General features: G+C 45.0%; 2 protein-coding genes, 1 long non-coding RNA gene and 1 other non-coding gene across 4 annotated transcripts; all 4 read right to left on the bottom strand.

Moving 5' to 3' along the window:
- Positions 1–12,879: 12,879 nt before the first annotated feature.
- Positions 12,880–13,410, bottom strand: LOC147976567 (uncharacterized). Its single transcript, XR_015602153.1, has 2 exons — positions 13,244–13,410; positions 12,880–13,107 (listed from the first exon to the last, which is right to left on the bottom strand). It is a non-coding gene; the product is annotated as an uncharacterized LOC147976567 (long non-coding RNA).
- A 2,079-nt stretch (positions 13,411–15,489) lies between these two features.
- Positions 15,490–15,686, bottom strand: LOC125555203 (U2 spliceosomal RNA). The gene has a single exon (XR_007304636.1). It is a non-coding gene; the product is annotated as a U2 spliceosomal RNA (small nuclear RNA).
- A 718-nt stretch (positions 15,687–16,404) lies between these two features.
- LOC125552710 (serine/threonine-protein kinase EDR1) lies at positions 16,405–25,188 on the bottom strand. The gene is made up of 13 exons (XM_048716383.2): positions 24,491–25,188; positions 23,145–23,567; positions 21,333–21,436; positions 19,917–21,172; positions 19,625–19,665; positions 19,389–19,457; positions 19,176–19,276; positions 18,420–18,498; positions 18,243–18,341; positions 18,076–18,144; positions 17,915–17,964; positions 17,149–17,325; positions 16,405–17,036 (listed from the first exon to the last, which is right to left on the bottom strand). Exons 1-13 carry the CDS (start codon positions 24,917–24,919, stop codon positions 16,898–16,900), a joined length of 3,036 nt encoding a protein of 1,011 aa, XP_048572340.2. The 5' UTR covers positions 24,920–25,188; the 3' UTR covers positions 16,405–16,897.
- Positions 25,189–26,368: 1,180 nt separating this feature from the next.
- LOC147976566 (uncharacterized) lies at positions 26,369–27,007 on the bottom strand. The gene has a single exon (XM_087520903.1). The coding sequence runs from the start codon at positions 27,005–27,007 to the stop codon at positions 26,369–26,371; it is 639 nt and encodes a 212-aa protein (XP_087377029.1).
- Positions 27,008–27,580: the final 573 nt, after the last annotated feature.

Genomic DNA, 27,580 nt, shown 5'->3' with positions numbered 1-27,580 from the left:
AATGGCACCGTATAGGAGAAGATGGGCCCGGGAGGCCTGCCAGGGGCGCCACAAGCTCAGGGGGCTCGCCTGGGGGTAGGGCGAGCCCCCGAGGCTTGTGGATGCCTGGTGGGTCCCCCTCTGGTATTTCTTTCGCCAATAATTTTTAATATATTCCAAAATAATTCTCCATCAATTTTTAGCTCATTTGGAGTTGTTTAGAAAAGGTGCCTCCGATATAGCCCTTTCTGGTCAAGAATTCCAGTTGTCGGCAATCTCCCTCTTCATGTGAAACTTGCAAAATAAGAGAGAAAAGGCATAAGAATTGTATTATAAGGTGAAATAACAGTCCATAATGCAATAAATATCAACATGATGCAAAATGGACGTATCATTGCCCCTGGCTATAAATAGCCCCCCCCCACACACACAACCACTTGTTGGTTGGCTACTCTAGAGAGAACTTGACACTTGTCATTTGAGAGCAACCCATCCTCTAACGACTTTGAGAGAATGCTAAGTGAGAGAAAACCCACCAGAGCCAAAGTAATTGAGCATCACTAAAGAAATTGTTTTGTGTGATCCGACGTTTGTTACCTTTGAAGACTGTCATTCTTCCAGACGGTTAGGCGTCATGTTCTGAGCACCCAAGAGTCATTGTGGTGTGTTGGTGAACAAGTCCGTGAAGATTTTGGAAATCCACCTTGAAGACATACCACAAGTGATTGGGCGAGGTCTAAGTGAACTTGGCTCGAGAGGAATATAGTGAGGACTGTGTGTCCTCTGAGTTCATCTCAGCCGCCTCAACCAGATGTACAGTTGATACAACAACAAGAACTGGTCTACCAAATCGTTGTGTCTTCACCAAGCCAACCTGGTTTCAAATTCCTCACCCTTTCCTTTACGTTATTTCGCTGCTGAAGAATTTTTGATCTACTCTTTGACGAATTTGAACTAAAGACTTTCATCATGTTGTCTTTCATTTCTTCACTTCATCTTCCTCATGCTTGAATGCTTGTATGATTGCATGTTCTTCACCTATATGCATCTTGTATGCATGCTTCCCGCTACTGTGATGATTTAGTTGCCTTTCGTTTCTATTTCTTCACTCTGATTGTAACATCCCAAATTTGCAATTTGGAATGTTATACACTAGATCATCATGCATATCATATTTTCTTGCATTTTAGTTGATCCTAGAAATTTCACGCAACTCAAGGACCACGGAGAGAGTTGGAGATTTCGTTATTTTCATATTTGAGAGTTTTCTCAAATTTGAAAAGAGGATCATTTGATTTATTTATTTCATTTTCAATTATCTTTCCAATATCAAAAAAATGAGAGAGGGAATAATATTACTTTCCCAAGGTTAGGAAAAATGAAGATCTAATGAATAAATCAAATTTTGGTTTTGCCGGAGTTTTGTTTGCTTTTATTTGGATAGGGAAAAATGCGTGTTTTCGAAAATTGCATTCTAGGCCCGGAGAAAAGTTCATTTTGTTCGACTCATTTTTAGGAGTCGGGGAAAATTTACTTTAGAAATTTTGGAGTTCGTTTAGTTTTTCTTTTCTTTGTTTTTCTGCGCGTGTAACTATTTAAAAAAAAAAGAGGAGCAGCTCCCCCGCGCCAGGCCAGCCGGGCCAAGGCCCAGCCAGCCGCCACCGCCCCCAGCCCCTCGCGCGAGCCGAGTCTTAGACGGACTCTAGGCCGCCGCCCCTCCCCCCCCCCTTGCCCCTTCCCCAAGCAAGAGAACCCCCAACCTATATAAATACCCAACACCCCCCCCCTCTCCACCCCAAGCCGCCGCCTATAGTAGCCGCCGCCTATAGCCGCCGCCGCCTTAAGCCGCCGTCGCCGCCTTAAGCAGCCGCCGCCGCCTTAAGCCGCCGCCGCCGCCCGGAGCCCCGCCTCCCGAGGTAGCCCCGCGCCGCGCCTCTTTTTCTTTCCCCAGTTCGGTTTTTTTCTTAAAAGAACCGTTCCGTTTCTTTTCTGTTTTCTTTCCGGTTTTTCTTTTCGGTTTCTTTTCCGAAAACCCTAGATCGGTTTTCGTTCTTCTTTCGGACCGTTCGTCTCAACGAACGTGATCACCGATTTTTCCCGGTTAACGACGCCCATTCGTTTAACCGCTCGTCTCTTTCTTTTCGTCGGATTTATTCCGCGATCGTGATCTCAGATCCGATCTTCGTTCTAGTCTTTCTTCTCGCTCGTTTATCGGAATCAGGTGATTCAAGCGCCTGGAGTTTCGTTTCGAAACCGCCGTTCCGGCTAATCAACTTGAACAAGCCTTTGCTACAGTAAAATTTGACCTAGTTTCAACTTGCTAGAACCGAGTTGTTTTCTTCCGCCGTTTGTTTTCCGTTTCTTTGTTCGGTTCGTTCTTTCTTTGCAACCGGAGTTCTTAAGTTGAACTCTCTGGTTCATTCTCTTGTTCGAGTTTTACCTGTGCATTAGATGAGTACTTATTGTGTGCTTGTTGTTTGTCTGCGATAGATCACCCGGATTGCGTCGCTTGTTACTTCGAAACCCTAGGTCTCGCGGATCATCAGCAAGGCAAGTAACACTTTGATCATACCTTTTCTACAACCCATGTTTTATTGCATTAGATCAATCCTCTCACATTGCATGATTAGGATCTAATTAAATTGTGGGATGGGAAGTAGATGAGGTAGTACCTATTACGTGTATTATTATGAAACCTTTGGGAGTTACTTCTACGTTTGCTTATTATGCCATGCTATGCTAGTAGACGTGGATTGGGCGAGTGATATCCATGACAGATGTGAGATTGATAATTTAATGGTTTACCTAAGGTGGCAACCTAACACACATCTGGGTGGATTGAGGCACCTGATGTCTATCAGGACTTGCCTGTTTTTATTTCGGACCGCCACCCAGGCTCAAAGGGATCATAAGATCATTCATGCTAGTAACTTCCGTGTGCAGCCACAAGCCATTATGGGCTCTGGCATAGTTGAGTAAGTTGTGCGAACTCTTACGGGTAGACTAGCAGATGTAGGGGAAAGTAGGTGTACCGGTCTACCCACATGTAAGGTGCTAGCACTTCTGAAAGACTGTGTCTCGGTCATCCGTTTCTCAAACACCCTGTAGTGCGAGAAACCAAACGGAGGCGATCGAGTCTTGTGGGGAAAAGTGCGCAAACCTCTGCAGAGTGTACAAACTAATCATGATTAGCCGTGTCCCCGGTTATGGACAACTTGAGTATCTAGTACTTGAATATCATGTGAATCTCATCATGTTACTTCTAATTAATGTTGTTGGGTTTTAATTGTTCACCTAATTGGGATCGGAATGCTGTCAACCATTCTCGATGTTTAATAACCACCATGTTAGTTAAATAAATTTATTCCTTTGCAGTAGGGAAAAACTGGCTTTACGCAAAACTGTAACCATAGAGCTTTCCACCAGCCATATATGCATATAGTATAGCTGTTTCATTCCATTACTCTCTATGTGTTACATTGCCAGCATATTCCATGTGCTGACCCGTTTTCGGGCTGCAACCTTCATGTTGCAGACTTTTCAGACGACGAGTAAGGTGCTTTTAGGTCGTGGTCCTATACTCAGTGATGCCGTTGGAGTTGATGGACCCATTTATCTTCCGAGTCTTCCGCTGTTATCGTTATTAGATGGCCTTAAGCCATTTTTATTGTAATAAGTTCTCTTTTGAGACAACGATGTAATAAGTGTGTGATTGCCACTCTGCTATAAATCCTTCGATGTACTGTGTGGTGTCGGCATTACTGATCCAGGGATGACACCGGAGCACAGTAGACTTGATCCATTCGGGTCGGGTCGCCACAGAGATGGTATCAGAGCACACGCTGACTGTAGGACACGACCACTAAGTTAAAGCCATAGATCACCATTCTCTTCTCATTTTCTAACTCCTCATCTTTTCTACTCTTTTAGGATGACGAACGCGAAGATTAAGTACGCTCAACCGGATGAAGGCACACCATTTGGATTTCACCTGAAGGAAGTCACCAAGTACTTGAACATTGGATTACCAAGCTTCACGGGAACCTTCAACGCCACTGTGCCTGAAGAGGAGCGCTGGAATATTCAAGCTCACGTTCCGGGAAGGACATTCGCACCAATCACGAAGCCCATAGATAGTGTTTTCAATGCACGAACCTGGAGTCTGGGAAGGAGCATGGCAGCTCATATCACCATGGGACGCATTGGAGAAGTTTATCTAGAAGACCTCAAGGACACTATCTACCAGATTTGCGGACGCCGAGATGAACAATGGGAGTTAGTCAGCACCAAGAAGGATAGATCCATTGCATCTTTCATCCAGGAGTTAAACCAGCACATTCGACGCCACGAGAACCAGATGTGCAATGATATAATAGAGTTGAAGAATGCAAAGGCAAGGATCATCGAGCTAGAAGGAGAACTGAAGTCTACACGCAAGGACTACATGGACGAGATCGTAGCTCTAGCAAGACACAATGGCGATCTTAAGCAGGAGATTGAAGAACTCAAGAGGAAGTTAGCATCCAAGGAGGGAGACGAGTACGTCGCATGTCCGGACAACTACATCATCATCGACGACACCGATTCGGATCCAAGTGAACCCGACTTTGAAGACGAAGCTGGAGCAGATATCATGGAGTCTTCCACCGGTTCAAATTTCTAGATGACCACCAGATAGTAGTAGTATTCCCCCATGTAAACATCATAGTCGAGCACTTTTGCGATAGTTTTAGACCGATTGTAAGCCCTTGTTTGATTGAATGAAGTGATTTTGTGTGCATTTGCTCATGTGCATTGGGGTAGTGTTTTCTCTTTAGACCTCACTCTATTCTTAATTCTCGTCTTTTCTAAACCCTCAGATGCCTCCGAGACGTGACAATGGATTTCCACCGGAGCTCACTCAGTTGATCCAGCAGCAGAATCAATTGATGCAGATGTTAGTCCAGAACCAGCAGAACAACACCAACAACAACCCACCACCACCACCACCTGTTGACCACTTAGCCCGTTTTCTTAGGCTGAATCCGCCGGTGTTTTCCAGTAGCACCGAGCCAATAGTAGCAGACGATTGGCTCCGCAAGATAGGAAGGGAGTTGACCACTGCAGGATGCACAGATGGTGAGAAAGTGAAGTTTGCCGCACATCAGCTAGACGGACCCGCGGCAGCATGGTGGGAGAATTTCACAGCCACTTACCCAGTTGACACTGTCACATGGGATTAGTTTCAGCAAGCTTTCCGCACTGCCCATGTTTCAGTAGGAGCTATGGCCATGAAGAAGCGTGAGTTCCGCAACTTACGCCAGGGAGGAAGGACAGTTGGCCAGTACGTTGACGATTTCAGCAAGTTAGCACGTTATGCCCCAGATGACGTTGCTACGGATGCAGCTAAGCAGGAGAAGTTTCTGGAAGGACTGAATGATGAACTAAGCATGCAGTTGATGGTAGCGAGTTTCAACAACTACCAGGAGTTGGTAGATCGTGCCATCATGATTGAAGGAAAGAAACAGCAGATTGAGAACCGTAAGAGGAAGTATGGACAGGGGAAGTATAACTCTGGAGCCCAGCAGAAGCCCGTTTTACCCCTAAACCGGGATTTCAGTTTTAGCATACCCATGGAGGAGGTAGTTCGCACAACCATAATGGCCACAAGAATGGTAATGGGAATGGAGGAAGCAACGGCCAGAACCGGACCACCCCATCGACCCCAACCAAGAGAGATCTGAGTCAAGTCACTTGTTTCAAGTGTTCCAAGACCGGACATTATGCCAATGAATGTCCCGAAGGCCAGAATGGAAATGGCAATGGAAGCTCTGGGAAGAAGCCGAACCCTTTCAATAGGGGACAGGTGAACCACGTTAATGTGGAGGAGGTTGAAGATCAGCCCGATGCAGTAATCGGTAAGTTTTTGGTTAAGTCATTTACTGCACTCGTTCTTTTTGATACTGGTGCATAGCATTCATACATATCAAGGGGATTTGTGGAAAAGTATAGCCTGCCCACTAGGATTCTTAAAACGCCTATGTTAGTAAGCTCGCCAGGAGCAGAGTACATGGCCAGACAAGGATGTTTCCAAGTGCCATTAAGTATAGGAAGGCATGTTTTCCCAACGGATTTAATTATTCTGGAGTCCCAAGGTCTAGATGTGATTCTTGGTATGGATTGGCTGTCGATGTATGGAGGAAACATCGATTGCGCCAGTAAGACAATTTTGCTTACCACACCAGAAGGAAGAAGGATCAAGTATGTATCCTGGCATGTGCCAAACAGGACATGAGTAAACTGCCTAACAGGAGTTGTGCAAGAAGAAGTACCAGTGGTAAAGGATTTTCCTGATGTATTTCCTGAGGAATTACCAGGCATGCCACCCGATAGAGACATTGAGTTTTTGATTGAGTTATTGCCAGGTACAGGCCCAATATCGAAGCAACCGTACCGGATGCCAGCAAAGGATTTGGTGGAAATTAAGAATCAGATTAAGGAGTTATTGGATAAAGGTTACATTCGCCCAAGTTCTTCGCCTTGGGGATCACCCGTGCTCCTAGTGGAAAAGAAGGATGGATCATTAAGGATGGTTGTTGATTATCGGGGATTGAATGAAGTAACCATCAAGAATAAGTATCCACTGCCAATGATTAATGATCTGTTTGATCGTTTGCAAGGAGCTAAAGTGTTTTCCAAGATCGATCTGCGATCAGGGTACCATCAATTGAAGATTCGAGAGCAGGACATACCTAAGACAGCATTCACCACAAGATATGGACTGTATGAGTATACCGTTATGTCATTTGGATTGACTAACGCACCTGCCTATTTTATGAACCTGATGAACAAAGTGTTTATGGAGTTTTTGGATAAGTTCATCATAGTGTCATTGATGACATCCTGGTTTATTCAAAGAATGAAGAGGAGCATAAGGAACATTTGCGTTTGGTTTTGGAGAAACTAAGGGAACATCAGTTATATGCCAAGTTCAGCAAATGTGAGTTTTGGTTGAAGGAAGTTGGATTCCTCGGACACGTTATATCCGGAGAAGGTATAGTAGTTGACCCCACAAAGGTTGAGACTGTAACCGAATGGGAAGCACCAACGACAGTTGGAGAGATCCGGAGTTTTCTTGGACTCGCAGGATACTACCGAAGATTCATTGAGAACTTTTCAAAGATTGCAAAGCCTATGACTGAATTGTTGAAGAAGGATACTAAGTTCAATTGGACTGAGGAATGTGAGGCTAGTTTCCAGGAATTAAAGAAACGCTTGGTTACCTCACCAGTATTGATTTTGCCAGATCAGACCAAGGATTATGAGGTGTATTGTGACGCTTCACATCGAGGACTTGGAGCAGTGCTTATGCAGGAAGGAAGAGATGTTTCATATGCTTCACGACAACTGAAGCCTCATGAATTGAATTATGCCACGCATGATTTGGAGTTAGCAGCCGTAGTGCATGCATTGAAGACGTGGAGACATTTCCTCATTGGAAATCATTGTGAGGTGTACACGGATCACAAGAGTTTGAAGTGCATTTTCACTCAGAAGGAGTTGAACCTCCGACAAAGGAGATGGATGGAGCTCATTAAGGATTATGACATGAGATTGCATTACCATCCCGGAAAAGCTAATGTAGTAGCTGACGCATTGAGCCGTAAGAGCCATGTCAATATGGTAATGACGGGGAAAATACCCAAGGAGTTAGCAGAAAACCTTCGTGAGCTATGTTTGGAAATAGTTCCGAGAGGCTATGTAGCAGCATTGGAGATTCAGTCAACATTGATGGATAAGGTCAGAGAAGCTCAGAAATCTGACAAGGAGATTGCTGCTATAAAAGAGAAATTGAGCGAAGGAAAAGCAAAGGGATTTCGTGAGGATGAGCACGATACCCTATGGTTTGAGGACCGTGTTTATGTGCCAAATGACCCGGAGATCAGGAAGTTGATTTTGCACGAGGCACATGATTCACTGTATTCGATTCACCCCGGGAATACCAAGATGTATTTGGATTTGAAGGAAACATTCTGGTGGACCGGAATAAAGAAGGATATTGCAGCATATGTAGCAGTTTGTGACGTATGTCAGAGAGTAAAGGCAGAGCATCAGAAGCCAGCAGGATTGTTACAACCATTGCCGATACCCGAATGGAAGTGGGATAAGATAGGCATGGATTTTATCACAGGACTACCCAGGATGAAAGCAGGCTATGACTCGATATGGGTAGTAGTTGATCGTTTGACGAAGGTAGCACATTTCATTCCAGTTAAGACCACTTACACCAGTGCTAAGTTGGCAAAGATATACATGACTAGAATCATTTGTTTGCATGGAGTTCCGCGAAGTATTGTGTCAGATAGAGGAACTCAATTTACCTCAAAGTTTTGGAATCAGTTGCATGAAACTTTGGGAACGAGACTAGAGTTCAGCACAGCTTTTCATCCGCAGACAGATGGACAGACCGAGAGAGTCAATCAGATTTTGGAAGATATGCTGAGAGCTTGTGCACTAGATTATGGATCTAGTTGGGACGATAACTTGCCGTATGCGGAGTTTTCTTATAACAACAGTTACCAAACCAGTTTGAAGATGGCACCTTTCGAAGCTTTATACGGAAGGAGGTGCAGGACACCGTTGTCAGGGGACGAAGTTGGAGACCGTCAATTCTTTGGTCCAGATTTGATTAAGGAGTCTGAACGGAAGGTTAAGTTGATTCGCGATAGGCTCAAGGTAGCCCAGTCCAGGCAGAAGAGCTACGCAGATTCTAAACGCAAGGAGACAGTTTACGAAACCGGAGACAGAGTTTATCTTCGAGTATCCCCACTTCGAGGAGTTAAGCGCTTTGGAGTTAAGGGAAAGTTAGCACCGCGTTTCGTTGGACCGTATAAGATCTTGCAACGTATGGGAGAAGTCGCTTATAAGTTGGAATTACCGGAGGAACTGTCAGGAGTTCATGATGTATTCCATGTTTCTCAGCTGAAGAAATGTCACGCCGAGATGGCGGAGGTACCGCTAAGAGATACCGTGCCACTCGAAGCGATTCAGTTGAAGGATGACTTAACATATGAGGAGAAGCCAGTCAAGATTCTCGATTATGCCAGTAGAGTCACCCGCAGCAAGGTCATCAAGTTTTGCAAAGTTCAGTGGAACCATCACTCAGAGGATGAAGCCACCTGGGAGAGAGAAGAAGATTTGCTCAAGGACCACCCTCACCTATTTTCTAGCCAACCCGAATCTCGAGGGCGAGATTCATCTTAAGGGGGGTAGGTTTGTAACATCCCAAATTTGCAATTTGGAATGTTATACACTAGATCATCATGCATATCATATTTTCTTGCATTTTAGTTGATCCTAGAAATTTCACGCAACTCAAGGACCACGGAGAGAGTTGGAGATTTCGTTATTTTCATATTTGAGAGTTTTCTCAAATTTGAAAAGAGGATCATTTGATTTATTTATTTCATTTTCAATTATTTTTCCAATATCAAAAAAATGAGAGAGGGAATAATATGACTTTCCCAAGGTTAGGAAAAATGAAGATCTAATGAATAAATCAAATTTTGGTTTTGCCGGAGTTTTGTTTGCTTTTATTTGGATAGGGAAAAATGCGTGTTTTCGAAAATTGCATTCTAGGCCCGGAGAAAAGTTCATTTTGTTCGACTCATTTTTAGGAGTCGGGAAAAATTTACTTTAGAAATTTTGGAGTTCGTTTAGTTTTTCTTTTCTTTGTTTTTCTGCGCCTGTAACTATTTAAAAAAAAAAGAGGAGCAGCTCCCGCGCGCCAGGCCAGCCGGGCCAAGGCCCAGCCAGCCGCCACCGCCCCCAGCCCCTCGCGCGAGCCGAGTCTTAGAAGGACTCTAGGCCGCCGCCCCTCCCCCCCCCCTTGCCCCTTCCCCAAGCAAGAGACCCCCCCAACCTATATAAATACCCAACACCCCCCCCTCTCCACCCCAAGCCGCCGCCTATAGTAGCCGCCGCCTATAGCCGCCGCCGCCTTAAGCCGCCGTCGCCGCCTTAAGCAGCCGCCGCCGCCTTAAGCCGCCGCCGCCGCCCGGAGCCCCGCCTCCCGAGGTAGCCCCGCGCCGCGCCTCTTTTTCTTTCCCCGGTTCGGTTTTTTTCTTAAAAGAACCGTTCCGTTTCTTTTCCGTTTTCTTTCCGGTTTTTCTTTTCGGTTTCTTTTCCGAAAACCCTAGATCGGTTTTCGTTCTTCTTTCGGACCGTTCGTCTCAACGAACGTGATCACCGATTTTTCCCGGTTAACGACGCCCATTCGTTTAACCGCTCGTCTCTTTCTTTTCGTCGGATTTATTCCGCGATCGTGATCTCAGATCCGATCTTCGTTCTAGTCTTTCTTCTCGCTCGTTTATCGGAATCAGGTGATTCAAGCGCCTGGAGTTTCGTTTCGAAACCGCCATTCCGGCTAATCAACTTGAACAAGCCTTTGCTACAGTAAAATTTGACCTAGTTTCAACTTGCTAGAACCGAGTTGTTTTCTTCCGCCGTTTGTTTTCCGTTTCTTTGTTCGGTTCGTTCTTTCTTTGCAACCGGAGTTCTTAAGTTGAACTCTCTGGTTCGTTCTCTTGTTCGAGTTTTACCTGTGCATTAGATGAGTACTTATTGTGTGCTTGTTGTTTCTCTACGATAGATCACCCGGATTGCGCCGCTTGTTACTTCGAAACCCTAGGTCTCGCGGATCATCAGCAAGGCAAGTAACACTTTGATCATACCTTTTCTACAACCTATGTTTTATTGCATTAGATCAATCCTCTCACATTGCATGATTAGAATCTAATTAAATTGTGGGATGGGAAGTAGATGAGGTAGTATCTATTACCTGTATTATTATGAAACCTTTGGGAGTTACTTCTACGTTTGCTTGTTATGACATGCTATGCTAGTAGACGTGGATTGGGTGAGTGATATCCATGACAGATGTGAGATTGATAATTTAATGGTTTACCTAAGGTGGCAACCTAACACACATCTGGGTGGATTGAGGCACCTGATGTCTATCAGGACTTGCCTGTTTTTATTTCGGACCGCCACCCAGGCTCAAAGGGATCATAAGATCATTCATGCTAGTAACTTCCATGTGCAGCCACAAGCCATTATGGGCTCTGGCATAGTTGAGTAAGTTGTGCGAACTCTTACGGGTAGACTAGCAGATGTAGGGGAAAGTAGGTGTACCGGTCTACCCACATGTAAGGTGCTAGCGCTTCTGAAAGACTGTGTCTCGGTCATCCGTTTCTCAAACACCCTGTAGTGCGAGAAACCAAACGGAGGCGATCGAGTCTTGTGGGGAAAAGTGCGCAAACCTCTGCAGAGTGTACAAACTAATCATGATTAGTCGTGTCCCCGGTTATGGACAACTTGAGTATCTAGTACTTGAATATCATGTGAATCTCATCATGTTACTTCTAATTAATGTTGTTGGGTTTTAATTGTTCACCTAATTGGGATCGGAATGCTGTCAACCATTCTCGATGTTTAATAACCACCATGTTAGTTAAATAAATTTATTCCTTTGCAGTAGGGAAAAACTGGCTTTGCGCAAAACTGTAACCATAGAGCTTTCCACCAGCCATATATGCATATAGTATAGCTGTTTCATTCCATTACTCTCTATGTGTTACATTGCCAGCATATTCCATGTGCTGACCCGTTTTCGGGCTGCAACCTTCATGTTGCAGACTTTTCAGACGACGAGTAAGGTGCTTTTAGGTCGTGGTCCTATACTCAATGATGCCGTTGGAGTTGGTGGACCCATTTATCTTCCGAGTCTTCCGCTGTTATCGTTATTAGATGGCCTTAAGCCATTTTTATTGTAATAAGTTCTCTTTTGAGACAACGATGTAATAAGTGTGTGATTGCCACTCTGCTATAAATCCTTCGATGTACTGTGTGGTGTCAGCATTACTGATCCAGGGATGACACCGGAGCACAGTAGACTTGATCCATTCGGGTCGGGTCGCCACACTGATCTTCGTCAAATTCATCAGAGTTTGACGAATTTTGAAAAATCGCCCATTCACCCCTCTCTGAGAGTAAACCTGCGCTTTGAAATTGTCTCTTCATGAATTTTTGCATGCACCTAGATCACTTGAGCATCTTTCATATCAAAACATTATGTTTTTTAAAATTGCTATCATTTTCAAATTTGTTGTTCATGTGGGAGTATATTCAGGCTTCGAAAGCAATTAGCAGAGTCACTGCATGCCATTTTAGTGGGTATTCCTTACACCTCCCTCGAACTATACCTACATAAATATAGTAAGATGGGATGTTTATCCTAAAGCTTCATAAAATCAAGTTAGCAACACTCTCTTCTCCTTACCACAAGACATTAAGTGTGCCAAACACAAAGATGTGATGGAGATAATGACAGTGGTCTTGTGAGCCATGTCAAACACTTTAGTTGGGTGTCTGTTTATCTGCACATGTATTTATAGTACTAGATTTTTTTTCTTAGTGAAGTATGGTGGAGATCGAGTATGCATTTTGGTCAATACTGGAGGTTTCATGCCTACTTTCCTTCTCATACTAATTATTTATGTACTTTTGTTTGTTTCCAACACAAAAGATTTTAGTTCAGTATCCAGCTCCATCATTAATTGTTGAGATTAATTTCTTATGATGAGTATAATGGCAAACAAATGATTTATTAATAATCACATGAAATTTAGCTCATACCATTCATTTGCATCTAAGACCGGCTTTAGATGTTGAGATTGGAAGCAAATTTCTATGGTGCTGATTGGAGGAAACTGTATAGGCCTAAAAAGGTTGTGGGTGGAGTTTTTAGGGATATACAACAGCCAAACTGAGAAAACTCGCGACAACTTTTTTACATGCACAGTTCTGTTGTTTTGGTTTTTTTCTTCTTTCCTTCAAATGGTTCTTTTTAGAGACATCATATATGCTAAAAATATGTTGGATACATGCACTTTATTTATTTATTTTGAGAAACTCACTAGTACAAACTAGCAGTACAAAACTAATCACAAACATCACACACACAATAGCCTCCACCGCTATGAATATGACAATGCCCACGAGGGATTCCGAAGTAATGGCACCACTTAATGCATGAATAATTGTTACTACATTCTACTTTAATAGCATGGCCCTTGCAGTCCCCTTGAGCTACATCCATATATAAATAAACAGAGTAAGATACGCAAGTTATCTCATGGTATTGTCAAAACAAGAAGCAATGTATGGACGCATCATTATCTTGAAGCTTCATAGAACAAGTTTGCAACGCATTTCATCTCCTTACCAGAAGACACGAGGAGTGCCAACATAAAAATACATGTGATAGCAACAACGATTGTGGTCTTACAAGCCATGGCAAACACTTTGAATGGGTCTTGGTTTATGTGGACATGTATTTATATGACTAAAAAGATTGCGTGATGGATAATTTTTTATTTGCAACATAGTACAATGGAGATTAGATATGCATGTATGTGAAGATAGGGTGTCCCACACTTATATGTTCTTCTCAGACTAATTATTTATCTATTTCTATCTGTTTCCCTCACGATACATTTAAGTTCATTATCTAGCTCTCGCATTTGTTTGTTGAGATTTAAAACACCTTTTGACGATATGTATTTGGGCAAATAAATGCTTGAAAGTAGTAGTGTTCATCTTATATCCAGTACTGGCATTAGTTGTCGAAGATTGCACATTTCTGTGACGTCAATAGTAGAAAACTACTCCCTTCGTTCCTTTTTTTAATTCCAATAAGAGACAACATACGAAGCAAAATAAGTGAATCTACACTTTAAATTACGTCTATATGCATCTGTATGTAGTTCATAGTGAAATCTCTAGAAAGACTTATATTTAGAAATAGAAGGAGTAATTAACGTCTCCTCCCACTGAACAAACATCCTCCAAAAGACTAAAATAAATTCAACAAAAATGTGAGCACTAGTGCAAGTCTAACACTTGAATCCTGGTGGGTTGATTCCACCAACAAACCTAACCATCTGAGCAACACTCAGTTTATGTCATGAAATCAATCTTGACATGTACTTCCTCTAAATGTTCTTATATTTCTTTATCGAGGAAGTGTTTTTTTACATGGTAATACGTGTCTCTTTTATATCATAAGGATTAATTTACAAGCCACGTACAAAGCGACCTGGCAAAACTGAAAAGACAGCAAAATGCTAGCCTTTGCATAAAGGAACAACAGCCAAGAAGTAAAAGTACAATCTAGACCGAAGAAACCTCTGAACTTGAGACCAACGCCTGTCACCTGCCTTTGGAACCACCATAGCAGCCACCAAAGGAAAAAATGATGGATCACCTTCACACCCGAGCTCGAAGCGGCTCCATCGCTGATATACAGCTTTGCGGACCTCCAAGGTGGCTCACCAAAAGCGAAACCATTACCGTTGAACGAATCAGACCGGGACAACACCCCGGACACCCCAGACACACCCCCACACGACTAAGACGCCGGAGGAGAAAACCACACCTGCCATCCACGAACCACGAACCCAGCACACGTTCCACCATCTTCTAGATGCCGCCGATGCAGACCACAATCTGCATCCACTCCTAGACTACCTCCCAAGCTCCGCGCCGGCGTTGGAGCAAACGCCGTCGCAACGGCAGAGCCCGAGGACACAGGTCCACCATGAGGATGTCGCCGCCGCCACACCATCCTTGCTTGACCAGATTGATTTTCAAATTCATCCCCAACTATAAGACCGATCGCCTCGCTGGAGTAGGATCTGAAGAAATTTTATTCAGCACCACCATCGCCGCCGCCGAAGCCGACGATGAACAGCCTAAAAATCTAAACTACGAGAGTAAAAAAGATCCACACGCGTGGATCCGGCGAGCCCCTCACCACTGACGACCAAGGCTGCTGCCGGAGGGCGGCGGCGGTGGAGACTCCTCGCGGCAGCAAGGGCGTCTGTTCTTCCTTCGAGGAAGTATTTATAGGCCTAAAAAGGTTGCGCGGTGGAGAGATATTTTTGGAAAATGAGTATGCATTTTAATGGTGCGAGAGTATCATACCTATTCCACTTTTTATTCACAAATTCAGTTATCTATTTCTATTTATATCTCACGATATTTGTAGTCTGTTATCCAAACCCCTGCATTAGTTTCAGAAGATTGAAAACATTAAGGGTACATTAATGGTGTGTACTAGAACAAGCATACGATTTATATGTAGTAATCGAGATGAGCTTTGATAATGTCCATGTATGTCAAGCCCCGACATTGGTTTCTGAAGATTAGAAGCAGACGAGAGGATATAGGAATGAATCAACGAATCCTGTGCGTCGACAGATTTGGGGCGCACACACAAACAATCGAGTAAGAGGAGTAGATACTAGGTTTCCTAAGACACCAAAAAAATTGGCCCTGTTTATTCTGACAGTGTGTGATTTTAAAAGAGGTGATTTGAATCATATGATTAAAAAATGTCAGGCTTTCAGCCGTCCTCAATTCTGAAGAAAGCCGTCAGGCACAAAAGAACAAATTTTCATTTCGCTTTGGTTGGGGTGCGCCAGGCCCAGCCAGCAGTGCAACGGCTGGGCGACACACAAGGGCCCCAGTAGCAAGCTACTGTGGTGGGCCCTCCCCCATAAAAAATAAATTTAATATCGTTGTGGACACATGGCCCACATATCAGATATTAAACTGATAAGAACAGATACTACACTTGATCTTAGCCAAAAGGCCGAGAAAGGTATGCCTCTCCCTTCTGCCGTGGGTCTGCTTATATAGCGCGTCTTCGACTCCCCTCCGCCTTGGCTGGGCGAGGTGGGACTAAACGAGAGAGCGCAGCGCAGCTCTCTGTTCCGTTCGTTGTTTCGAGAGGCTCTGGTCGGTTTACTTGGGCCGTAGTTGAATAAGGCCCAACATAGATGGATTGCTGATTCCCGTAGCATGGCCCGACAGCGGAACTTGCCTATTTTCATCTTCGGATGGCGGCAACGCAAGACTGAGAAGGTAAACTCCGTTGATCGAGTTTGCGCCAATGGCTTTTCAAAAAAAAAAAATGCGGCAATGGTGTCGTGGGTAGGGGTAGAGGTCAGCGGCCGACGAGTGCCGACCTCTTGTGGTGCGACCGTGCATGTAGCACAACACCGGCGCACGGCTAGCAGGAGTAACAGCGGCGAGCGGGGACGGTCAGCATCTTTCCGGGTTATAGGGCTGCATTTGCACATATGTGAGGATCTCAAATCTGTCAACGCACGGGTTATGGTTATATCCGCCGTCCAAAGATGAAAATAGGCACCAGTTCTTGGAGCACAGCATGTTAAAGCATGATGTAGTAAACCGAACGCTGGTCCCCAGCTGACCGATCGCACAAACCTGCAAGTAATCTGCCAAGAGGGTTTTGCTCAAGGCGGTGACGTCGATCGGCTTCGTCCAACATGCATGGTGGTGTCTCCTGTTATTCAGGACTGCACAAGTTAACGGATGTATAACAGTCAGTGCCGGTGGGCGACAGCCCGAGACAGCAACATGAACAGAACAGGTGTACTATATCTTTTACAAGCACAGTGTGACTAATTTAGCTGATCCACTAGTAAGCACAGCCAGATATACTACTCGCTCCGTTATGAAATATATGACGTTTAAGCAGTTCAAATTGAATTGCTTAAACGTCATATGTTTCGTAACTGAGGGAGTACATACTAATTTAACTGATTCACTAGCTTCCTGGAGGAGGGCTCGCACCCGGTTGTCACACGCAACGGGAAAGACGAAACGCGGGTCTCTTCTCTTCTGCCGACTGTTGCCTCATGGGCCACTCTGTAAGTAAGTAAATACTCTATGGTTGCCGCGGCGGCAGGACATGCCTACCACATCTGGGCTGGGGCGCTCAAACTAATATACAACGCGCTCACATTTGCAGGCCGCAGCAATGAACGAATTCCTCGATAACTCTCCTCTGTCATGGGGTAGAGGAGTTCACCCAGATCTCTTGGGGCACAGGGGTGCTCTGCGTCTCCGCAGGAGAGGGGCTGACAAGCCTTTGGACCGTCTTCAGAGCAGTTGTTAACTGCGCAAATGAAGGGCGCAGATTCGGATCCCTGGAGATCCATAAACCAGATAACAGTAGAATCAGCGACATATTTCTGAGTTGTCAATTAAGACCTAAACAGGAAGATATGAGAAAAGAGTGCTCTGGAAACTCAGACTTACTTCTGCCAGCACTCCCATATGATCCTAGCGACTAGAGGATCGATTTCCTTGGGGATATCAAGCCTTCGGTCCTGGAAGCCAACTGCTCCCACGACTTGCATCGGGTTCATCCCACCCCACGGCATTCTTAGTGTTGCCAGCTCCCACAAGATGACACCAAAGCTGTAGACATCACACCTGCATTCCCAGTAATGGTTGAGTAAGATTAACTAAGATGCGACACCACTTGAGGAAAAAAGAAAAGGAAAAGAAGATGAACGAAACAAGCTGAAGGACTAATGGTCCTTCTAAAGTATAGGAGCAATATTGTATCCCATCACAACTCTAGGAGTCAAAACTGAGAACATGCCTTTGAAGGATAGTCACACACGCACATAGTCGTTATATACCAACATACAGTGTGTGTTTTTATAGCTTACCAGGTTTGCCACCTGGTACCAAAATACAGTGTTAGATCTGTTATCCAGTATTATTTTCATGTCAATGTTGGTGTGGTGTCTACGATACTGCTCTGTAAACACTAAACGGCACCGGAGCCAATTGACAGCTATCGTTATTTTCTGGTTCAAGCTTGGGTAATGCTACTTTGTTTATGCTCTTAACATATAAAGCAAGGGTTACCCCCCTTGCTTGAAAAAAATGAAAACACAACAATTCAAATGGGAAGATCTCTCTTTCACATGGACTATTCTGAATGAATAAGTAAACGAGACTTGCAAGGACATGAAGAAAACAGTTAGAATGAAATGCATCAAGAATCACTCACTTTTCATTTGATTGCTCATTCCGCAAGACCTCAGGTGCCATCCACTCAGGCTGGTGGAATAAAATTTTAGATTAAAAACAAGAACTAGTAAGTATTTAGTGTGACTAAAGAAACTGAAAATCGCCCCGTAATAGTACAGATTAGAGGTGCTAATTACTTACAGTTCCAGCAGTTGATTTGGATGATAAAAATGTGCTGTGCTTCAAGCGTGAAAGTCCAAAATCACAAACCTGCCTCATATCATTGGTGAACCAACAGACCAAACCCAACATTAATATGACTACGAGCCATCAAGTTCTAATTGTTAAAATGCAAAAAGAGAACACACCTTGACATTCCAATTATTGTCGACCAGCAAGTTAGGTGATTTAAGATCCCGGTGAACAATTGTTGGTACACTAGTGTGCAGGCAATTCATGCCCTTGGCCTAATGAGAAAACAGTCATCTACATAAGCAGGGGCAAACAAACAAAATGGCAAAAAATTATGGAAGATTTTTCCATACCACATCAATGGCCATCTTAATCCTCCGCTTCTCGTCAATTTGGCAGCCAGGACGGTGAAGGATCTTATATAAACTTCCCCTAAGCAATAAAATAACAATGAAATCAAGGATGGACCATCAAAGTTGAACCAATAAATCCATTCTAGACTTGCTTAAGACTGGAACACAAGTTACATGACATTATGCTAGAGCCATATGCCACCTCCAGTAAACCAAAATACTTCTGTTCATCAGATTTTATGAATCCAACTAACAGAAGTATTTTCTCAACAAAGTACTCCCTCCGTCCGAAAATACTTGTCATCAAAATGGACAAAAAAAGATGTATCTAGAACTAAAATACGTCTAGATACATCCCCTTTTATCCATTTTGATGACAAGTATTTCCAGGCGGAGGGAGTAGCATGTAGCACCTTCAGTATTAGGTGCCAATTCAAAGCTAGGTGTTCAAAGGAACTTCTCATGTAGGAATTTCTTCAATGATATCTGTACCCAGATACTTCTAAGCAGTGGCGTAGCAAGCCTACCCGGGCAAGGTCTACTCACTGGAACGCTGGCAACCATTGGCCCCAATAACATCACTACTAATCCCCTAGATAACAACAATATTTAAGAGAGACTAGCCAGAGCAGCCCAGGCAGCTGCCCGGGTCAGGAGCTAGCTCCACCCCTGCTTCTAAGTTGTAACTTGATTCAGGAAAAGCATGAGATTATACCAAGATATGCATAAAATAAGATAGATACAAAACTGGTATACCTTGGAAGATACTCAGATACAATAGATAAGTTTGGAGGGCGTGTAACAGCACCCATAAAGAGAACGATATTTGGATGACGCAGTCGACGCATAATCCGCACCTTGCAAAGAGAATATATGCAATTACAAAAAGAAGTGCATCAAGAATGAACTAAACCAGAATATATAGTATACACTGAGTACTCTTGGAAAAAAACGTATAATTTCACCTACTTCACTTCGAAATTCATCCAAAGCATCGCCATAGAAATCTTGATCCAAGAATTTCTTCACAGCTACTTCCTGCAAATTAACAGAAAGTTCAGTGCGCTGACAGAACCAACTTAAGAAGGAAAAAGTGAAGATGGTCCATGATTTGGTCTCTAATCATGTCGACCATTTCATGCATGAAACATCCTGTAAAAAGGACCAATCTCAGGATATACAAACAAAGGGAAATAACTGCTTACTGTTCCATTCCAATCAGCACGGTATACCTCGCCATATGAACCTATTGGAAGGAGGAAGCAATTCATTCAATTATTTCTCATGGAGAACTACAAAGATGCAAGTTCGCAACAAATTGGCTCTTAATAGCGCAAAGATTAGAAGTACATAACTGAGCCACACTAATAATTTGACAGTGTATGACAGTATAATATAAATATATAAATATTTCTCCCTAAACCTAAGAGTGTCAGTTCAACTTGTTAGTGCAAAGGGCAGTAAGGAACACATCAAAACTTGGTTGCAAAGAAATACCTAAGCCAATCCGTTCACCAATCACAAGATCTTCCCAGAGAATTTCACATTCAGAAACATCATCGAACACGCAATCAAGCCTGTGTGACCTGGCAGAGGATGGTGAAACAGATTCTGAATTTCTTGATGGCATCGACACATCCATGAATCTGTCAAGTGGAGATTTCTTTGGATCAGGAGGCAACTTCTTATGGTCTTGCTTTCCGTCGAAGTTATGTTCACGTTCTTTTGCTTGGTTCTGAACTGAATTAGTCGGAACCCTTCGTTCAGTAGAATCACCCCATTTATGTCTTCCAAATGGTGGTTGATCCTCCAGTCTAGAACCTGTAGGACCTTTGCTCAAATCACCACGCATAGCCATTTCAGCAGCCTTCCCAATCTCAGCTACAGAAGGCATCTTCATGGCAGAGGAACCAGCCATAAAACTGTCATTATTGTGAGCTGACACTGCATGTGATCCATCATTGCGTGCTCCAATATTAAGATTAATATTATTTGCAGCAGATCGTGGCACCTGCGGCGATGATACAACATTATCACCAACATTCCTACGTGCAAATGAGTCCTGAACATAGTTGTACTGCTTGTTGTTGGAAACATCATTGTACGGGGACCAGTTTTTCATAACCAATCTTTGCTGTGGCCTTCCAGTGCTAGGGACTACATTTTCTCTACGCCTTTGTAACTCGTTGTTTCTATTATCTGGCCCGTTGAATGGTACTGAAGCTTTCTTTGGCTCAATACGCCCAAAAGGATTAAGCTCAGCAAATAGGTTATTAGACTCTGTATTTTCCTGGTGACCTGGGCTTAGTTTTATATTCCTGGCCCCAGGATGTTCTCCACCTGGGGGTACAACTTTATGCTGTGATGATGTACCAGCAGAAGTCGACGGCTCGTCCGATTGTGCATGAGGAACTAATGTCCAAGAACCATCAAAAACATCTGCAGCGGTAACAGATGGTGTACCACTGGAAGAGGTTTGTGAATGTGTTATGGCCGCCTCTTTCTCGTATCCAGATTGACTGGCCGATATCCAATCACCACTGTTTAACAAAGGTATTTGGCTACCTTTATGTTCAAGTGGCAATGCATTGGCACCCAGAGTAGGATAAATGGTACTTGATGACCCAGCCATTTGATTCAGTCCAGGTTTCTGGCCAAGTTTATGGTTGGAATTTGACGAACTGCCCTTCCAACTTAAGACATCTGCTGGAATAAGAGCACCAGGAGCAGCCATCAGATCTACCAAAAACTCCCTGCAGGTTGCAGCACAAAAACTATTTAGCAAATTTGACAAAACAAATGAATTAAAATATATCGGCAATAGTTGTAACAGATGAACAATGCACTTGGATTGTGTTTCCCTGAGAAATTACTATGACGTGAATAAATCACAATGCCCAATCTTGTCAATACCTTTCTTTGTCCACCTTTATTATGTTAACAGCATCATCCTCATCACCAGTGTAATTACTCCCTTTGACAAGTTTGCATGGAATGCCAACACTATCAGCAAGAATCTGCACAAAGAGCCACATGAGCTATAAGAATGCTATGTATGTTAGGCAAGTGAACAGATCTAGTGCTATCTTCAATATATTTGGGTTTTTCTGCATTTGCTCTTGACTCTTAAGCACTGTCAGTTTATTTTTATACAGAAAGGGGAAATTCATCAATTAGTAATGAATACAGTACCAAGATGTTGCTCCTGCTGTCTGATAGGCTCATGAAGAAACACATGTAAACACATAATAACCCACTCAAATGGCCAACTACATCAATAATTTGGTATGCTTCCACAGACATGGTGACATCAGTCAATCTTGTAACAAGCTACAAAGATACTTCTTTCACAAGATATAACATAGGTAAGCACGTGGCATGTAGTGATTATTAAATAACTAAACATGTCAAACAACGAAGGAAGTATTTTAGGTGAAGATTGATCCTCCCTTCTATACCAGGCAAAAATGCTGACTAATTTTAATTTTTAAAGCAAGACATCCTAAATTAGACAGAGAACAAATTTATACTGATATTATCTACGAGTGCACACATCGTAATAACCAAAAGAGTTCAAGTATGGAAGTTGTCCAAACCAAAGCCCGGTGGAACCATCATACTATCTCTTAGATGTTTCTTTTCATACCCTCTATTCCGCCACAGCCACATGTTAGGCCCAGGCACCTCTATCCATGTGAAGCCGGTGCTGGTGTCAAGCTGTGTAATGCCGGCTGCAGATGCCGCCTGGGGTCTATATAATTTATTGGTTGCCCAGTTCCAGGTTTGACAATGATAAATAGATGGAAATGGAGCAAGGATAGTGTTTAAACTTAACTTCGGTCAACAAACAGTGAAATAAATGTACACATAGGTTCAAGGTTAACTTCGTGGGTGAGTGAGTCCATTGGCATTAGGTTTTACCATTCTGATCAGGGTGGCTATCGGTATGGGCTTAACATATTTATCCAAGCCATGGACCAGGAACTGGTTAAAGATTGATAAAACTGCACTTTTCAAAGGTCCGCCTGGTATAAATAAGACTGGCAGAGGGATGAAAATGGAGCGGAAACTTCCCGTCCATTCCGTAATAAAATGGAAACAGAGCACAGAAATGGAAACGAAAATTTATACAGCAGCAGCTGAAACGGAAACGGAACGGCGTGTTCCGGCATAACTCCCGCATAAACAGAATTTCGGTATCCGCACATGCGAAAAAATGCATTTATCTTTAGTCTATATGGGCCAGCCCATATACATTTTTGGCCCAACCAAATCATATCCACCAAAAACTTCATCCACTACTCCTGTAATCGTCGTCCCTGACTACACGTTTCCACTCCCATCCTCCACGCCTGCTCACCGTCAAACCTTGTTGCCTCTTCTTTGGCGCATAACCTAACAAGTTTGTCGGTTTGGTTGTGTTTTTTTGTATGGTCCAAGAGGTTTTCGAGTTCTTTCAAACTTTCGCTTTTGTATCGTGTCCGCATCGTATTTGCTCTGTATTCGTTTCCGGCAATATCTGCTTCCGTAATCATCTCCAGTATTTCTGTATTTGTTTCCGCTTCTGCTAAGAAATACGAAAACAAATGTGGCGGCACTCAGTTCTGTCACTTCCGCTCCGTTTTCAGCCGAGTGAGAGATGTTCTACAATTCTGAGGGAACAACAGGGGCACTACACGTGCACTTCCCGACATACACACATAGAGAGGGAGGGAGGGAGCTGACCTTGAAAAGTAGGGCACGGTGACGAGACAACCCTAATTTAATGCAGCCAATTGGCAGCAAGCTAGTATGTAGTGAGGTTCTCAGCTGAGTACTTGTCTCCAACCACCTTGCAAGCATAGCATTTGCATCTTTCACAGGTCCACCTAGATTATCTGTAACAAGATCAGCTATCCTTTGCACTAGGAGTGTAATATTTGCAACAGGGAAGTCCAACAATATGCATTGCGCCACTTGCTCCATCTCCTGCAAGGCAGTATCAACTGCACGGTTGATTACGATGACTTCAAAGCCCAGGTCCCCGATGCCTGTTTGAAGGTCTTCTAGTGATGGCATCTTCCCCTGCCTAGAGGCCTCCATGGAGGGGTCAAATATGTCGTAGAAACCATCGACAACTTTCTCATGATAATCGAGGCAGTTGTAGTCCTGGAAATCAGAATGGATCACAATTGTAAATACACTCACAGAGAATTTGAGATTAATTAATAAATCAAAGAGGAAAAGACGCGGATATTTGCCTAGCCAAGGAGAATAGCTACAACAACAAAGCAGCAGTGAATAGCATCTGGCACACTAAGTATATGAATGACATCAAAACAGCACGTAGAAAAACAGCTAGATGCGATCCAGCAGCGAATATTTTTTACAAATGGACAGCACATTTTGTTGAATGTTGAGCATGTAAGCTGAATTGCGGTCAGGAAAGAACACCAATATCTGTCTTCTCTCTATAAATAGGAAGCAGTAACAAATAGCATATCTATAGCTTTGATGTGGTCGAGCAAGCCTGTTGTTGCTACCACAAGCACCTCTGGCCTGAATCATCCATATTGCCTTCTTATTACTTTCTACTTCTGCAGTAGCTTGTAGCACCTCTCCTCTTATGTGATTTTGACTGTGGACCCAGGTGAAGCTTGCCAGCAAACCAGATCTAGCTACTCTTCTTCTTCCGTTTTGCGAATTATCCAGATCTAGCTACTGCCCACTACTATCCAACAACCCCCATTGACCTAGTTTAAATGTGAATATAGTGACATGAACAGAAAAGCTTTACTTATATTCCAACTAAAAAACTTTACTAATTCAGACAATGATAGATAAACTTAGTAGTATCATGGATTAAAATGGTAAATGGTGGAGGTTAACTAGCAAGCAAATAGCACCACCGGAATCTGGCTCGACATTTGTTTGAACCATGAATCTTGCTCCACATTAAGTGCATCAATTCTGAAAACTGGCGTAATTAAGCAACCGCAACCTAATGGTGCTACTATCTCATTAGAGAACTGCGCGGTTCAGCATTCTAGCTCAGCTCGAATGGAATTCGCCGGTGCGGAGTGGAGCCTCACCCAGTAGCGGCGGGAGAGCGAGTCGGCGGTGTGGCCGTCGTCCCGTCCGGCGGCGAAGCGGTCGCCCCCGCCGAGGCTCATGAGCTTGGCGTCCCTGATCTGGTCCCTGTCCCGGTCCCCCGCGCAGTCGCTGTTGGACGCCGACAGCGCCATGGCGAGCTGCATCTGGAACTCCTCCTCCGAGTACATGTAGTCGTCCCCGCCCGCTGCGCCTCCCCCTCCCCCACCAACCCCCGCCGTGGGCGTCGTCGCCACCGGGGCGGAAGGGGACGGGGCGGAGGCCGTCGGCGTCGCCGCGGACAGCGCGGGCGCGGGCGCCGTCCCCGACGGGGAGCTCGCCGGCGAGGTCGACGATGACTGCGGCTGCGACGAGGAGGCGTCGTTGGAACGGTGCTGCCACTTGATCTTGCTCTTGAACAGGTTCTTCATCTCCGCGACTCGCAATCCCCTGCTCGGCCAGGGGCTCCGAGTCTCCCCACCCCAGGTTTTTATCTGGCTGGCCGCGGGGCGCGTGGAGCGACGGTGATCGGCGGGGAGGGGTGGCAGAAAGTCTCCGTGTCGTGATCGCGTCGCCACCGCCAGGAGGAGGGGGACGGGGCGGGGGAAGGTGGGGAAAGCTTGCTCGGTAAGCGAGCGAGCGGGCAGATGTTTCCGAGGGGGGAGACTGCGAAAACGCGGTGCTGTGGGGGTAACCTCCGCTGGGGGCTTTGGGCCGGGTTTCCGGGATGTTTACCCGACGAAACCGCCGGGTTTAGCACGACGCGAGTAAAGTTCACGGGGGCGGCGGGCGGCGGCGGGGGGCGGGGGCCACTGGAGACTGCGACGCGAGTGCAGCAGACGGCGGGGAGCCGGCCGCGGGTCGTGGGCTCGGGCCCGTCTCATGGCGCGGTCATGTGTCGTCTGGGGCACTGAGGCCAACTCCACCGTGCGACCTCAAACGGACGTCCGTTTTGTTCGGATTCTGTCCGTTTGAGTAGCGATTTGGAGTCGTGTCCGAGCGTGTCCTAGTATGCGGTGGTCGTGCGCTCACCACGCGAATGCATCCTTTTACCCTATCCTGTCCGTCAGAGCCAAAAATGCTCAAATTTTCATCAAAACTAGTTTACAACCTAAATATTTGTTTGAAAATTAAAATAGTTTTACAACCCAATTAAAGTTGTCTTTAATAAAATATTTTTACAACCAAATCAAAATTGTCTTGACTAAACATAAAATGGACCAATATATCTATTGGTTGCCAATGTGATCCCACGCGTGCTCAACCAAGTCATTTTGAAGATTCAAATGAGAGTGCCAATCACGCATCTCACGATGGAATTGAGCAAACTGTTCAAATGTGGCCGGGTCTTGGTACAGGGGCTCAATATTTTCACCTTGATAGTCAAATCCTTGGTCGAAGATACTCTCATCACGCTCGTCATCGACGATCATGTTGTGCATGATCACACAAGCAATCATCATCTCTCAAAGCTTCCTTTCATCTCATGACAGTGCAGGGTTTCGAACGATACCCCACCGGGATTGAAGCACACCAAAAGCACGTTCCACATCATTTCTAACACTCTCTTGCATTTGGGAAAATCTCTTTTTCTTCTCACCTTGGGGTTTCGAGATTGTCTTCACAAAAGTTGACCACTGAGGATATATACCATCTGCTAGATAGTATCCCTTATTGTAATGGTGGCCGTTGATCTCAAAGTTGACAGGTGGGGAGTGGCCTTCTGCAAGCCTCGCGAAGACTGGAGAACGCTGCAGCACGTTGATATCATTGTGAGAACCTGCCATGCCGAAGAAAGAATGCCATATCCAAAGATCCTGTGATGCCACCGCTTCTAATATGACAGTGCACGCCTTGGCATGCCCTTTGTACTGGCCCTGCTAAGCAAATGGACAGTTCTTCCACTCCCAGTGCATACAATCTATGCTGCCAAGCATGCCTGGAAAGCCTCTAGCTGCGTTGGTCGCCAACAATCTCTCTATATCAGCGACAGTTGGCTGCCTCAAGTACTCTGGGTCAAACACCTCGATCACGGCCTGGCAAAACTTGTACATTGACATCAGACATGTTGTCTCACTCATACACACATACTCATCCACCAGATCGCCTGCAATTCCATATGCAAGCATGCGGATGGCCGCAGTGCATTTCTGGTAAGAGGAGAATCCAAGCTTGCCAAGGGTATCCGTCTTGCACTCGAAGTATGGGTCATGAGCAACCACTCCCTCTCGGATACGATTGAACACATGCCTTGCCATTCGAAAACGGCGACGGAATTTATCCAGCTTGAAGAGCGGGGTGTTGGCAAAGTAATCGTCATAGAGCAGGGCGTGCCCTCTCTCCCTGTTGCGGTTCAGGTTGGGAGCACGACCAGGGAGTGACCCCCTGTACCGAGGAAGCTGCCGTTGAATGTGGTCGTGAACGACCAGTGCAGCCACCACAATATCTTCATCATCCGACGACGAATCGTCCGATGAACAAAGAAAGTGATGGAAGAAAAACTCGTCTCCACTGTCCATACCTTTGCGGGCAAAATGCCGAACACCTTGCAGGCGTGGTGGCGAAGATCACCTCGACGCAGCAGGGGTGGTTGCCGGCCGGCTACTGGCCGCTGTGGAGCTCTCGTCGGGAGCTGCCGAGGACGCTGTGCTGCGTCGCCGGCGGTCCTGTCCCCTCTGCGGCCGGCAAAGACGTCGACGGCCAAACCTCCGATCGACGGCCAAAACTACGGCCACATCACAGGCGTGATGGCGCCCATGTCGAGAAGTGGTTTGGTAGGGACGGCCGGAGGCTGCGCGGTGAGGAGGCGGCCGGAGAATAGCGGCGGCGCCGGCGGCGGGGCGGGGCGAGAGAGAGAGGGTGGAAGCGGTTGGGAGCGGAGGGACTGCTAGTGTCTCCGACAGGTGGGCCAGGGGGGACAAGGGTGTGCGTCCAAGCCGTCCACGCGCGTCCGTTTCATCCCAAACCGAGCGCAAGTTTGGGCCGGGGATGGGTCGAAAACGGACGGAATCCGGACATTTGTCCGTTTGAGGCCGTGCGCTGGGCTGCGCTATTCGTCCGTTTTACCCCAAACGGATGGGGACGGACATGAT

The sequence above is a fragment of the Triticum urartu genome, chromosome 4A (genome assembly GCF_056163025.1).
Source record: "Triticum urartu cultivar PI428250 chromosome 4A, HENAU_Tu73, whole genome shotgun sequence".
NCBI classification, from domain to species: Eukaryota; Viridiplantae; Streptophyta; class Magnoliopsida; order Poales; family Poaceae; genus Triticum; species Triticum urartu.
Note: the sequence above shows the minus strand (reverse complement) of the source record. Positions and strands in the feature narration are given on the sequence as shown.